Below are 14,099 nucleotides of genomic sequence, written 5' to 3'. Positions count from 1 at the left end.
TTTTCGATAAGCTCATTTCGTCCATAGTCTATTGTGTAAACTAATTAAATAGTTTTCAATGTGTCCCAAGGTCGCACGATACCTGACCAAGTAAATACGTGCTAATATATAGAGAATAAATGGGTAAAAAATCTTCACATTACCTTTATTGAAGAAAAAATCTTTAAAAAAAGACACCAAATTGGAGGAACTAGCCAACCAATGAGGGATGGACACGCCAACCATCCATGGGGTGGCGAACCATCCGGTGAGTTGCAGGCCATCCCCTCATGAGATGGCTGGCCGCTCTCCTAGAGAGGCGCAAAGGGAGAGAATTTCCCCTCCAACCGTCCTTATGTTGTATTTTTCTTTTGGTGTTTTTTAAATTTTTGTGAACTTTTATCTTTTAAACACTTTTTGCCATTTTGAGCAAGGAGAAATTTTATATGGAAGTCTTACACTACACATATCTATTTAAGTAACATGTGATTTGTTATTTTTGTTATTCTATCTTAATGCTTAAATGTGTATTTAAATAAAAAAGACAAAAATGATAAATAGTGTATGGTATTAGGATTCTTTCCCTTTGAGCGAGTATTACATGGTCTCGGAATGCAACAAAGGATAGCATGTTTAACGAATGACCCTATGCCAGAGCGGGAAGGATACTAGAAGGATAAATTCTCCAAAATAAATTGTTCAATGTTTTCGGTTAAAAGAGAGACTTGACTTGACTTGACTTGAGCTAAGCCCTGTCAATTCAACATGACAGGAATTAAGTTTGGGAACTACTAACAAATGAAGATAATAACCTTGAAATCTTCAGCTCCATGACGGCCAAAAGAGAAGAGAAACGATAAAATTAAAAAATATAATAAAATAAGAGAGAATAAGAAACCGATTCCTGGGACAGAGCAGTCAGCAGAAGCGAAAAATAACCTGATTCTTTTGAATGGACCAATGAGAAAGAGCCTCTCTAACAGCACACTTATACACAGCCCCAAACAAGTCTGGTTAGTGTGGTTTACCATATTCACCAATGAAGACTATCAAAACATCAATGTTAATAAAAATCCAGTACACCACAATGCACTCGTGAACGTGTAAGACAATTCGACAAACCTCAAATCACAATTATCACTTGAAATTTGAAAGAGACAACACAAGCTTGTACTATTAATGTACATGTGAGCATGCAACAAGAAACACTCCAAACATAAAAAACTGGTAACCGCCGGTGTCAAATAGAACCCAACTATGATTCAGCAATTTTGTGGTGCAAGCCAGAGGTAGAAATGATCCAGGACTTTCGGTTCAGCTCCCACTGATGAGCTCTTGGTCGTGTCAACCCAGATTTTCAGTCGTGATAAATTTCGATTCAGCATTCTGGAAGAGAATGAGCAGAAGCAAAGGGAGAAAAACTTGCAGCTGACTCGCTACAATGCAGTGGGTGCTGTAGACGACCAGATGAACTGACAAAGCTTGGCGATGCATACCTTGGGCTTGGAATATGCGGAAGCATGTATCTTGAGTTTAGTGGTGATAAAGATGGGTAACCCATTGAGTGGGGTGAAACTAAATAGGAAGCATGAGATCTTTGGGATGATGCATTCCTGATATCTACCGAGCTTCGGCTTACACTCAGGGGAGGGGTTTGGCGATAGGATCTAAGAGAATGCTGAGCATAAGGAGTGCTAGCAACAGAGTGAACTTGAGAAACTGACGGGGAATGAGACGATGCTGGTGCTATTTGTATGGCTGATGATGATGCTAATGATGATCTAACAGACGACAAAACAGAAGAAGCCACAGAGGCTGGGCTGGATGAAAGCAATGGTGTTGCTTCGGATGCTGGTGGATCACCGGAGTTAGTTCTTGCATCGCGCTTGCAAACTGGACAGAAGGTTCTCCAGGTGGTAAGCCAAGAATCCACACAGAAAGCATGAAACTCTGTCAAATTCCAGAAAGTTTCATAAATATATGTGCAAGACTAAATAATATACGATAATATAATGAAAGAAGATAAATAAGCTGCAACAAAATAATCATTGAAAATAGCACGCCTGCCACAAAATAAAATAAGCTTGCCCTGAATGACAAAGGCAGTGCAGCATATAAGACTACAATTGCCAACCCCACAGGTACAGCCTCTGAATCAACACTGTAGTAACTCCTCTCTCTCCTATCTTCCCCTCCATATTTCTCTCTCTCTCAATAACTGCGAGTTCTCACCAATGATGATTTTCTCAAAAACAAAACAAGACGGAACAAAGTCATTTAGACAATAAGAGGATTAAGGTGCTTCTATTTTTCATCCACTTCCAAGCCAGCTTTTAACAACTTTTACAGCAGAAAATTTTCATTTATGGCTAACGTCATTTTTCCCTGCAGAACCCTCTCTACCAAAATCCTAAACAACACTTACTACTTCCAGGGATATCTATCCAAAATGACATAGGTGAAACTTCCACGGGTACCAAAAGTGAAATTTACCCATATTTCTAATAATTGGAACATAGTCAATGTTGGCCTATAACTATATGGTAGATCAATGCAGATACACACTTGACAATATAACCACTCCCTCTCTGCTCTCTCGGATCTGTTGGGACAAAAGCTTGTGTATTAACCACCTCCCACCACTAAACACCATTATACGTTCCCACTCATAAAAAAACACTCACAGAACAGAGAAGCCATGCCACCAAATTTAAATAAATACAGTTAATAAAAAATTTTACAAGCATTATCATCTTGGCTGTGGTAAGAAACACTTACTGTGACGACATGGCAGAATCCTGAGCTTATCTCCAAAGCTATAGTCTTCAAGGCATATAGCACATGTAATTGAAGTACAATTATCCTCTAAAACAGAAGTGAAAATCAAGCTTGGCATTGCTTTCACGAATCGACTACTCATCCCATGGAATTCCCGCACACGAGAAGCTCGTGGTCTTTCACGTCTTATGCGATGCCTGCGAACAAAGAAACAAGTAGCCAGCACTGCAGACATGGCAAGTAGGGAAATAAACGAGATTGCCATGATTGACCATGCTGAGTTTTCAAAACTTGGGATAATCCATAGCTCCTTGTCAGTCAAGCCGGTATATTTTGTTAGTATTTCACCTGAAGCTTTAGAAACAAACACAGCATGTATTTTGATGCCAGCTGAATTTCCTGCCACTGCATTGTCCACATGAATGTCGATTATTCTTGGATATGAACATTGATTTGAAAAACAAAATTAACAGAAAGTACTGGAGACAAAAATGTATACACAAAGCTATGCTCATATACATCTACATAGTGAATCTATCAAATATCATTCACAGGAACAAATTAGCATGCATTTTTTACTACTATTTCCCAGCCAAAATAATGAGATTGATGGCAATTCCAAGCCGTATTATCAATTCAATTAGTAGGAGATTCATTTTCCTAGCTCAAATATCACCATAACTATTTCGTCATTCATGGAGTACTAGCTTGGTACACTATAAAATCTCATTCAGTAGCCCAGTAGGGAAAGCATGTGAGAACTCATATACTATCTTATGTATCAGACTAATATTGATAAGTCGTATGTATTAGATTACAAGGGAATATTAACTTAATTGATCAATAACCATAGGCATAAATGTCATTGGACAAATTTGACTATGCAGGAAAAGCTCATACTTGCAACCAAGATGCCACCATCTTCATTGTCATAGACAATTGCAGCTTTGAATTCTGCCTTTTGAGCTCTTCTTACTTTATCCTCAAAGCTACACCCTCCTCTAGTAATCAGAACAAACGGGGAACTAGTATTTGAAGCTTGTTCAACTTCATTAGTCAGTGTTGAGCATGCATCAAGAGGCTCAGCCGTGTATAATACCCCACAAACCCCTGAACCTTTAACCGGTGGAGCTGTAAAAACAACATAACACAACCCAATAAAATGTACCAATATCACAGTCCAGTATGTACGGATGCACACACTCACATAAGCACACGTACACAACCCACACCGTCGACAATCTTCGCATAAAATTTTGCACCTACTCTTCCTTGGCAAATGCTAGAAATTAAAACCGCAATCCAATATATATTAACTTATAGATCATGCAAACGTGTATATATAAGAACGGCATTAATCGTAAATACATTAATACATAATTCAACACAATTTTTCCTTTCACAACACGAGTAAAATCCAGATTTCCCGCTCCCTCACCCGAACAAATAACCCAATCAATGTTTTTAACCATTTCCAAAGTTGGTTTAAGGCTTCTAATTAATGACTTGCTCTTCTCTACTAAAAAACGAAACAACTTGGCTCAACTAGCCCAAACAGATGAATTGCCTAACCCGAGTAAAACTTTCAAAATACCCAAGTACCCAATGATCAAAACTTCAACACCCTTGTACCAAAACAAAAATATAAATATTGAAATACCAGTTGTTTCGCATGTTCCCACAATTGCCTCACCAAAAAACATAAGTTTTAAGCTAAAACCCCAGAAAACTAACCGAAATTAGCTTCAATATCGTCGAAAGAGAGAGTGACGTTGTCCCCAATTAGCACCACGGTCGCTGCCGTCGTACAAAAGCCTGCCAGTAGAGACAGCAAAGAGAAAAGCACAGCCGGATTCATAGCTTCCCACACGAAATCAGATTCTGAGTTTTCCCAAACAATCAAAAACCCAAATTTCTCAGCAAGATATACATACATCAAAAAGAAAAAATTTAGGGCTTCGCGGAATCCATCACAAAATCAATAGATACATCCGCTTCCATTTGAGGAGGAATAATAAATCTGAATCTTCTTGTTAATTCTTTTGATGCTTTCCAAGTTGAGAGGATCAAGACATAAATTATTGTGCGAAAAAGGTGAACTAAATATATATATATATATATATATATATATATATATCGAGAGAGAGAGAGAGAATAGTGTGTGAGAGGGAATGTCGAAGTATAGACAAAAAAGTAAAAATGAAGCTTGCAATAAATATATATATATTAAATAGTTTGGTAATGATCAATTATCCCCACCGCCGGAAGGGGCCTGGACAAGATGGAAAACTCACTCTATTCAAGTGCACATCGTGTACGATGAGGCGGGCCATTGTGTCGCAGCTTCCTTCCGCTTTGACGACGACAACTGCTCACTTCCATCTCAGGTTAGTTTCTCCAAGCTAAATTTGCTATTTCTTTATTTTTCCCTTCTTTTTTTCCTTTTTCTAAGGGAAAAAAAAAAAAAAAAACTGTACCAATCACATGCCATGATTATCTTTTCATTTTTTACTGAATTTTTATCTAAATTAAAATCTACAATTCCAACAGAAAATTAGATGCGATCTGTTTCCTGTCATGTCGATTGCTCAGACAAGACATGCGGCGACCTTTAAAACCTTAAAAGTTACTTTTCACGTGGCTCAGACAAGAAAATTAGGCCTCGTTTAACTATGAAAAATATCGACAATTTGGAGATAAAATTTCAGGTGTTCATAATGGTGTGTGATTCCACGAGGGAGGGATGATCGTACGATTCAAAAAAATGTGAAAAAAATATTTGAGAGTTTATCTTCTTCTTCTTCTTTTTGTTGTTGTTTTGCAATTATACAAATAATTTTTTGATTATACAATAATTTCGAGCTAGATTATTCCCGTATAACCAGTCAACCCCAGGATGCCTTATTTATTCTGGAAGCGACAACTGTGTAGGATAAGGATGGGGACTCATTTTTCCATTAGGTAGGATGATAGTGTGATAAGACACTCACTTTGTCCTTACTCCTACGCCGTTTTCACTGTAAATTTAAGTTTTACATCCAATTTCAATGGAGTTTTGATGTCTTTGCTTCTTCAAATACACTTCATTCGGACAGAATCACAAATTTTAAACTTGGGATAAAAGCTATTAAATTTATTTTTTATAAAATACTTCTCGTAAAAATTAATTTTTTTTTTAGATATTTTAAGTTTAATTTTAATCCCAACCATTGTAATTTTATATCTTTATCTTTGTCAACAAAAAAGACTGACGCGGTCCAGAAAAAGAAAAGACAAGAAAACATATCGTCTTATTCCAAAAGCCTCCCAGCCCATTGTTATCTGAGCACTAACCCAGGATTCAAGACCGCACACGTTCTTTGCAAGCGGGCCTTCCTCGATAGAAGTGTGATGGTATAAGTAGCTCTTACCGTACGATTGGCTTTTTCTGGCAGTAAAATATCAATTAAAGTTTTTTTTATTATCTAATTCATCTCAATTTATTATTATAATTTTTTTAAATTTTAATATAAAATATAATAAATAATTCAATTTTTTTAAATTTTAAAATAATAATAATATTAAAAAATAATATTCTAATAATATTTTATCAACTCAATTCAATTCAATTCACTTCAATATCTAAACACAATTTAAGACCGACTATATTGGCCACTTTGGATTACGTCAAATTTGAGCAAACAATTAAACCGTTCGTTTCTTAAATAAGTATTTTTTAAAAAAATTAAATAAATTTAAGACGATAATTATTTTTTTAATAATAAAATTCATAAAAAAATTTTAAAAAATAAAATAAAATAAATATAGCCTCGCAAGAGAAAAGATTAAATAAATAATATTAGATGTAGTTTTAAATGATCTAAATTTTATATATATCTTTTAGAAAGAATATAATTTGTTATTAAAAAGATAATTTTTTTAAGTAGATTTTAAATTAATTTATTTTTAAAAAAAATATGTAAAATTTATATATTTATATATTTTATAACTATAAATATTATTAACGGCTATATAAAATTGTAATTTATTAAAATTGAATGTCAACAGTATTTTGCAATTTTTTCTTCTTTAATTTTGAATTTTAGTTCGACAATTGTCGATAGAAAGCAATGGAAGGATCGTAAGTTATAACAGTATGTAAAATATTGGCTGATCAGTGATTAGGTGGAATCTAGTTCACGACGCACGTGGCCTTGGAGCCACTGGATAAAACAAAGAAGTTGAAACTGCGAAGGCAGGGTTTGAGTTCTGAGCAGCCTCAGCAATGTTGGAAGTGCCTATAATCTTAGTAACTAGCAGTGAAGACGAAGACGAACACGTCGTAACGAACGTGAGCAAGATCAGAAAGCACGAGGATGAGTACAGATTGATATCAGATCTGAGTGGCTTTGACAACCTCAGGGCCATGGTTGAGGCCGACGCTTTACTTAGAGCGAAGAGAATGGAGAGAAAGAAAACGATCAAAAAGGAGACTGTAAGTTACGCTTAAGAAGTGTCTGTGCCTTTGATCTATGTTCATGTTAGTTTTTATCTTTTTCTTTTTTGCTGTTTGGTTACTGAGAAAGAGCGAGGGGAAAAGTGTTGGAAGTTGTTGGAATTGCCGCCCTTCCCGCTTCTGAAAATTCTATTATATGAATTCACAGGAAAGGAAACGGACGGGAAAAACTGAGAAGATAACGTTTGTAAATGTCGAGCCCGAATTAGAAAACCCCCTGATCTTTTTAGAAAGCAGCGAAGATGAAGAAGCGAACAACGTGAAGAAAAGGAAATACGAAGATGAACACAAAGGGATTTCAGATCTGACTGGCCTCAGAGCTATGATTGAGGCCAAGGCTCTCAAAAGGAGGAACAAGAGGAAGAGATATACAAAGAAGGTACCCGTACGTGGATCTCTCTCTGTTCCTTTCATTTTCTTTCTTTCATTTTATCGGTCGCAGCAAATGGAATATTGGAACAATGGAATTCATCAATTTACTTTACTCGTCTGAAGTATGCTTTAAAAGAATGACTCGTCAGATGCACTAAAATAATCAGAGGCACTCGTTATCTCATCTTTTTACAGGAAAAGAATATGGCTGAAAGAGTGGAGAAAAGTATACCGTTAAAGATGGAATCAAAAATAGAAAAACCTATGATTTTGATAGCAAGCAGTAAATATGGAGATGCAAACATGGATAAGAGAAAATTAGAAGATGAATACAAAGTGATTTCAGATCTGAGTGGCTTTGACAACCTCAGAGATATGTACGAGGCTGAGGCTATCGTGAGGTCGAAGAAGAGGAAGAGAAGGAAAAAAAAGATTGAATGTAACGCTCAAGAGAAAGTGTCGGTGTGTGGATCTTTCGCCTTTTCTTTCTCTCTTCCTTTTCCATTCATTTATTCTTCTGGTTCATTTTTCTGTTTGGTTTTTGAGAAACAGGGAGGGAAAATTTTAAGATAGTATTGTTTCAATTTGGACTTACGTGCGCGTGATTATTTATACACGTAATTTCTAATACTCTAAGTCCTTATACAGAATCACCAAAATAAATGGTGTGTTGAAACTAAAAGATAAATCGGGTCAGCTACGGGAAACCATCAAACCAGAGAACTTGAAAATATTAGAAACTATAACCTTCGCTCTTATGTTGATATCATCCGTCAATTTGGCTCATAGGCACTACACTTGTTTCATCTTTCCTCCATTTTTCAGTTGCATCAATATTGGAATTTGTGAATCCGCTTTCAGAATCATGTTCATTGCTTTCTCCATATTTTGCGAAACATGTTCAGAATCATGGTCATTCCTTGTTTTACAGCATCCTAGTTTAACTTATGGTGTGGATTGAGTTTGCAATCGCTTGAATTATCAGATTTTGCATTCACCTTGCTACAGGTTGATGCTATGAACGAGATGAAGCAGTTGGATAGAAATAAAGCTTTAGACTCAACTGAAGCATTGATTACCGAGTCAGTTGAGGTAACTTTAATTATTGTGCCGCAAAAGCCTTTTGAGTATAAGAGTCAATTAAATCTTTGAAAACACCATTAAGGAATATGTAGTACTTGTTGGTCTTTTGTGTAGCATGGTTTTGTTTGTGGGCGGCCTGGTTGTTAACTTGATCCGACAATGATTAGTTGCAGTTTTTGAATGGATTTTTCTTTTTGGCTTGGGCTATGAAGCGGCTTGGGCACTAGAACAATGGATTTTTGAACATTTTTTTGGCCATAAACCCGACCCACTTGGGCATATATATATGTTCTCCTTTTTCCTGGTTCAGGTTTTATTGTTTTTTTATTTTTCTCTCTCGTACGGCCACAGCTGTATTTTCAATTAGAAATAGTAAAATCTTTGTAGTTCTGTGGACGTAGATAGCACATTTTTCAAACCACGTAAATCTTATGTCATGTATGATTTTGTTTTTTTATTCTATTTTTGTCCATTTTCTCTTATCGTTCGTAACAATACCATTAGCACAGCGAGGATAAGATGTATGCCTACTAGCACATCCCGTTAAGTAATCAATTGTTAGGAACAATAAAATAAAAAGTAAAGTGAAAAACGAAATCAATCACACATGAACATAAGAGTCAAGATTTACGTGGTTTGACAACGTGCCTACGCCCACGAAGTTGTAGAGGATTTGATTTAGAATGATAGTCAAATACAATATATAGTAAATCATAATTAGTAGGTTAGGTTGGATTAAGAGCTAAAAATGGGTCCAAGCCTGCACTCTATGGCCCAAGTGTCATTGAAAATCCACAAAAAAAACACACACAACGAATTATTGTCGGGTCGGATCATCAATTCGGGCCGCCGCAAAACAGAACCAGGCTCTACACAAAAAGCCCAACATCAGTGACACTCACTATCTGTCATGGATCAGATTACATTTGACTGTGGGCCATGGAGCATGGACCACTGCTTGCTATTTCGTTATTTCAATTACATGCTATCTTCTTGCTATTTATTTGGACTGTAGTTGTAGTGGGTTAATGGGCCCTTAGAATACTTTTCATTACATTTTGTTGTTTATTGTTTCTTTTAGTCCGGCCTATTGATGCATGAAAAATTACACAACAGGCCGGAATAGGAGAAAGAGTCATTCCTGGCTCACTGAGATGACTCGAGTCTCGATCGGTATTGTTTAGAGCTCCCGACAGTGGTCTGATGCGGCTGTATGGTGTTGGTACGTACATCCATGGCGGTGAATGAAAAACTAGTACAGAGAAAATAGAAAGAAAGTGATACACAAATTTACGTGGTTCGGCATGTTGTTACATTCACAAGCGTTTGAAGATGAAAAAATATTATAATATGCTTGTTTACAGTCTCTCATAGCTTCTCATTTCTCACTGTACAATAGGAGCTGGAGATCTACTTGCTGGAGAAGATGTTCTCTTTGGAGCTCTCCCTCCAAAGACTAAAGAAGAAGTCGAAGAAGAAGTCCCTTTGAAGTCGTCTAGATCTCCCTTTTTATTTGATCTTTTTCCCGCATACGCCTCAGTAGTGGTGAGAGATGTCCGCTTTACGTGTCTGACCTTCTCTCCCTTTCCCACTTTCTACTAACACCCCCTGCCTCCTGACACCCTCACTTCCTTGTCCCTTCTTGTCCCTCTCTTTCTCTTATTTTGTCTTCTAGTGGTAGCCTGGTAGGCTGGCCTGGTCTTGGACCTGGTGTATTTTACACATATGGCCCATTTGAGGATAGTTGAGGTGAACGTTACCCTATATGTATTGGCCTTGGAGGCTCTAAAGTTGAGTCTAAAGAATCAACCAGAAACCTAATAGAAGATTTTTCTCTTTTTCTTCCTTATCTATCTCTATTTTTCTTTGAGGTTCTCACCCTCAAGCGAGATTGTTCTTTCAAAGGTGTGTTACACTATCTCATCATTTTACAGGAGAAGAATATGACACAAAGATCACAGAAAATAATGAAGGCAAACATGGAGTCAGCAATAGAAAGGCCTATGAATTTGGCAGCAACCATTAATGATGAGGATGCAAACAACACAAAGAAGAGAAAACGCAAAGATGAATACAGAATGATTTCAGATCTTACTAACTTCGACAACCTCAGAGCAATGTATGATGCAGAGGCTTTCATGAGGACGAGAAAGACCGCATAAAAGCGGAAAGAAAAGTTTGTATTTAATGCCCAAGAGTAAAGGTCTGTACGTGAGCCTCTCTTGAATTCTTCTCCCCTTTTATTTAATTTATTTTTATTTTTTCCTTTTTGCTGGTTGGCTTTTTAGAATCTTTAAGGTTAAAAATAGTAAGTTGCGAGAAGACAATGTGATGGACTCAGTTCTTCCATGACATCTGCTGCCTTACATGTCGTTGTTCTTGATGAGCATTTCTTCCGCATTTTTCTTTATGTTGTTTTCTGTTTCATGACTACTGTTTCTAGAATGTACGAAAATCTGACAGTTTCCGTTTCCTAGCATTAATTTTGGTTGTTTCTTTTCTCACGACTCTCTCTCCCTCTTCATGAATGAGCTGTAGTGTAACTTCTGATGTTGCAAATGAATAAGAGCAGACTGACAAAGCTGTTAGGTTAAAGAAAAAATAAATGATCCAAAACAGTAAGACTACTGATTAGAATATGATCTGGCCTCAAGTATTGCTTCAATTGGAACTTGTGTGTGGATGTATCTACTTATTGAAGAAAAAAGTCTGTACTTATCTGTGCATGAATTTTTATCTATATGTATCTGCGCGCCTGTGTATTAATGGGATTTTTTCTTTTTCTGTCTTGCAAAAAAAAAAAAAAAAAAAAAACAGAACACCAAATAAAAGCTTTTTAAAACTAAAAGCAAAATCATGTCAGCTAATAGAAACCTGAGGAATATGGTGTGCTAGAAAGTATTACAAATAGCCTGATGATGTCTGTTTTAGGCCTCTTCCCAAGTAATAAATTTCTTCTTCTCTTTTTGCTCTTCTTAGAGATCACAGGTTGATACACGTGCCTTCAATTTTTCCATTCTGATTCAAGGCTCGTAGGCTTGTATCTCATATCCTTCGTAATTCCTGATCAAATGACCTGACTTCACTTCCCAATGATCATCCACGTAATATTTTTCTGATTTTATCTTTTTTCTTCATTATTATTTCTGCTTTAGTTTAATAATCTCAACTCATCAGGTTGATGCTTGCTACAGGATAATCTCAACTCATCAGAGTAGTCTTTTTCGTTCACTAGAAATGGAGCAGTCAGATAGAATTCAATCAGTAGAAATAACAGGAGTGTTGGAAACCGATTCGATTGAGGTAACTTAAACCATCTTGCCCTAAAATTTGAGTCGGATGGGCACTTGCAAAGGAATGTGTAAAAGCAGCAAGATACCTAGTTTAAGACCAAAAGCCTACTCTTATGATTCTTGTTTTTGGCGTAGGTTCATTGAATGTGACTTATTATATATATTCTCGTGGAGTCATTATCACTATTAACGGTGGAGGTACGTTGATTTTGAGGCATGAGTACGAAAATCCACAATTGCACTTCGGCTATATTTAATGAAATAAATTATGTGTTGGGCTTAAAATTTGGGGAGAACAGATTCTGTTCGTTGGCTTAGGCCCGTCTGCATCGCCCGGATCGAACAGGCGCTTGACATGGGCGCACAATGCTTCAAAAATTAACTGAAAATGACGTTGGGAGGTGTGGTGCCTATCAACTTTACTGAATGTGCCCCTTTAGAGTTTGAATATGGACATTAAAGGTTATGGTAACTCTATTCAATTTTATATAGAAATTCTGAAGAAAAAATTTTAGAATTGATATCTGTAATTGGTGGTTTTGTTCTATCTTGAAGGTGAATTGTTTATAACTTGATAGCGAACTCTTCTGAATGGAGGCAATTATAACTTTAAAGATAGTATTTTAAAGATAGTGTTTTCCATGTTTAAAAGAGTAGATTTTATTATTAAAAAATTAATTTTTTTTATGTAGTTCTTATATTTTATTCTTTTTTTTAAATTGTCTATATGGTAGTTATATAATTCAAGATTGTAAATATTTTTTCTCATATTTTTATTCCTCAACAGTATTGGGCCGATTAAAAAAAGAGTAATTCTACATACAATCGTGAAGTGCGTAAACGCCGCATAATCGTTTTGAAAAAGAGTGGGGTCTACTATTAAAAAATTAATTTATTTCATGTGGGTCTAATGTTTTATTCACTTTTTTCAAAGCGATTACACGGCGGTTGCACAATTCACGGTTGTAAATATCTTCTCTCTTAAAAAAATTCAAACAAACAAACAGCTGTATTGGGCATCAAATTTTACATAGTACGACATTCCGTTGGAATGACCAAGTTTCGTCGTTGCAAAGCTAGCGTTTTATAATTCAATTGACCCATCCGTATACGAAGTATTTAATTTAAGACCTATCTTCCTGTAATCTAAAGAAATATTTGGTCTATACATAATTTAATACAATAAAGACTTATACATCGAATTAGACTAATATAATCAATCAAATTAAAAAAAATTATTAAAAATGTATAAATTTAGAAAATTATAAAAAAAAACCGTATATATTCACTGCCAGTGTCTCCTAGAAGAACTCCATGCAAAGATATATGTCATATATACAACAAGAATTTTAATTCTTAGAGAGAACGTTACAGCTAATTAATGCATCATGTATAGATGATATATTATTAAATATTTTTGAAATACGGATAACGTTGTATTCTTCTCCTATTATAACACGTTATTTAATTAATATTATTTAATATTTTAGAGTAAGATTAGCCGTCGGATATTTGCGAGTAATTAAGCAAAGCATTAACTGTGGTACGTACTGCTTAACAAGCAAGTTAATTTCTGTCGCAGCCGTGGACGCCAACAAAAATCGCTTCTGGCACAAGAATTTCGTAGCAATACAAGATATATAAGATTCATGTCCTGTCGTGGTATTCAATTTCTTTGACGTTTCTACACTCAAGAAAGAAACAATCGGCACGTACGTAATAATATGTTTTCTTTTGAATTATAAAAATATCTCTCCTAAAATTATATTTTTTCTCATTTAATAAAGGGTGGATCTGCATATACAGTCCTCAAGTAAAAATTATAAATAAAGTTTCTCTTATGAAAAATATCTTATATTCTATGAAAAATACATTCACACTCTATGAAAAAGTGTAGGTGTAGGGTGTGAGAGTAAATAATAGCTGATGAGTAAAATTCTTTTTTTTTATATATATATACAACTGCAGATTAAAAAAAAACCTTAATTAAAAAAAATTAATTTTCAACTGTAATTGGCCAATATTTATCCAATATAAACCTTCAAACACACACAAACGACTGGATCGGATCGATGCATTTTTAATTATTTATCGAAAAC

At 35.5% G+C, this 14,099-nt stretch overlaps 2 protein-coding genes across 12 annotated transcripts; one reads left to right on the top strand and one right to left on the bottom strand.

Annotated features, from left to right (window-relative positions):
* Positions 1 to 988: 988 nt before the first annotated feature.
* On the bottom strand, positions 989 to 5,144 carry LOC108991345 (receptor homology region, transmembrane domain- and RING domain-containing protein 2). 2 transcript variants are annotated; one of them, XM_018965542.2, is made up of 5 exons: positions 5,052 to 5,144; positions 4,492 to 4,638; positions 3,658 to 3,888; positions 2,758 to 3,162; positions 994 to 1,929 (listed from the first exon to the last, which is right to left on the bottom strand). In XM_018965542.2, exons 2-5 carry the CDS (start codon positions 4,613 to 4,615, stop codon positions 1,358 to 1,360), a joined length of 1,332 nt encoding a protein of 443 aa, XP_018821087.1. In that variant the 5' UTR covers positions 4,616 to 4,638; positions 5,052 to 5,144; the 3' UTR covers positions 994 to 1,357. The 2 variants fall into 2 exon arrangements, with proteins under 2 accessions (XP_018821086.1, XP_018821087.1); XM_018965541.2 differs by lacking the exon at positions 5,052 to 5,144 and having other exon boundaries at positions 989 to 1,929; positions 4,492 to 4,862.
* A 1,770-nt stretch (positions 5,145 to 6,914) lies between these two features.
* LOC108991346 lies at positions 6,915 to 12,631 on the top strand. 10 transcript variants are annotated; one of them, XM_035682911.1, is made up of 10 exons: positions 6,915 to 7,231; positions 7,401 to 7,631; positions 7,820 to 8,086; positions 8,633 to 8,716; positions 9,824 to 9,929; positions 10,107 to 10,910; positions 11,687 to 11,811; positions 11,902 to 12,010; positions 12,136 to 12,198; positions 12,300 to 12,631. In XM_035682911.1, the coding sequence occupies exons 1-5, from the start codon at positions 7,022 to 7,024 to the stop codon at positions 9,863 to 9,865; spliced, it is 834 nt and encodes a 277-aa protein (XP_035538804.1). In that variant the 5' UTR covers positions 6,915 to 7,021; the 3' UTR covers positions 9,866 to 9,929; positions 10,107 to 10,910; positions 11,687 to 11,811; positions 11,902 to 12,010; positions 12,136 to 12,198; positions 12,300 to 12,631. The 10 variants fall into 10 exon arrangements, with proteins under 10 accessions (XP_035538804.1, XP_035538798.1, XP_018821092.1 ...); XM_035682905.1 differs by lacking the exon at positions 9,824 to 9,929 and having other exon boundaries at positions 7,401 to 7,637; positions 10,642 to 10,910; XM_018965547.2 differs by lacking the exon at positions 9,824 to 9,929 and having other exon boundaries at positions 10,642 to 10,910; positions 12,136 to 12,631.
* Positions 12,632 to 14,099: the final 1,468 nt, after the last annotated feature.

This window comes from Juglans regia, chromosome 11, assembly GCF_001411555.2.
Source record: "Juglans regia cultivar Chandler chromosome 11, Walnut 2.0, whole genome shotgun sequence".
Lineage (NCBI taxonomy): Eukaryota > Viridiplantae > Streptophyta > Magnoliopsida > Fagales > Juglandaceae > Juglans > Juglans regia.
The sequence above is the reverse complement of the archived record's forward strand: the minus strand, read 5'-3'. Positions and strand labels throughout refer to the sequence as shown.

What these genes read in the sequence shown, in the direction of transcription:
- LOC108991346 (XM_035682905.1), top strand. Translation starts at nt 7,022, where the DNA reads ATGTTGGAAGTGCCTATAATCTTAGTAACTAGCAGTGAAGACGAAGAC. An exon ending in AAACGATCAAAAAGGAGACT is followed by an intron (nt 7,232 to 7,400) that starts GTAAGTTACGCT and finishes ATGAATTCACAG; the next exon opens with GAAAGGAAACGGACGGGAAA. An exon ending in GATATACAAAGAAGGTACCC is followed by an intron (nt 7,638 to 7,819) that starts GTACGTGGATCT and finishes ATCTTTTTACAG; the next exon opens with GAAAAGAATATGGCTGAAAG.
- LOC108991345 (XM_018965541.2), bottom strand. Translation starts at nt 4,693, where the DNA reads ATGTATGTATATCTTGCTGAGAAATTTGGGTTTTTGATTGTTTGGGAA. An exon ending in CGATATTGAAGCTAATTTCG is followed by an intron (nt 3,889 to 4,491) that starts GTTAGTTTTCTG and finishes TTGTTTTTACAG; the next exon opens with CTCCACCGGTTAAAGGTTCA. An exon ending in TGGTGGCATCTTGGTTGCAA is followed by an intron (nt 3,163 to 3,657) that starts GTATGAGCTTTT and finishes TGGACAATGCAG; the next exon opens with TGGCAGGAAATTCAGCTGGC.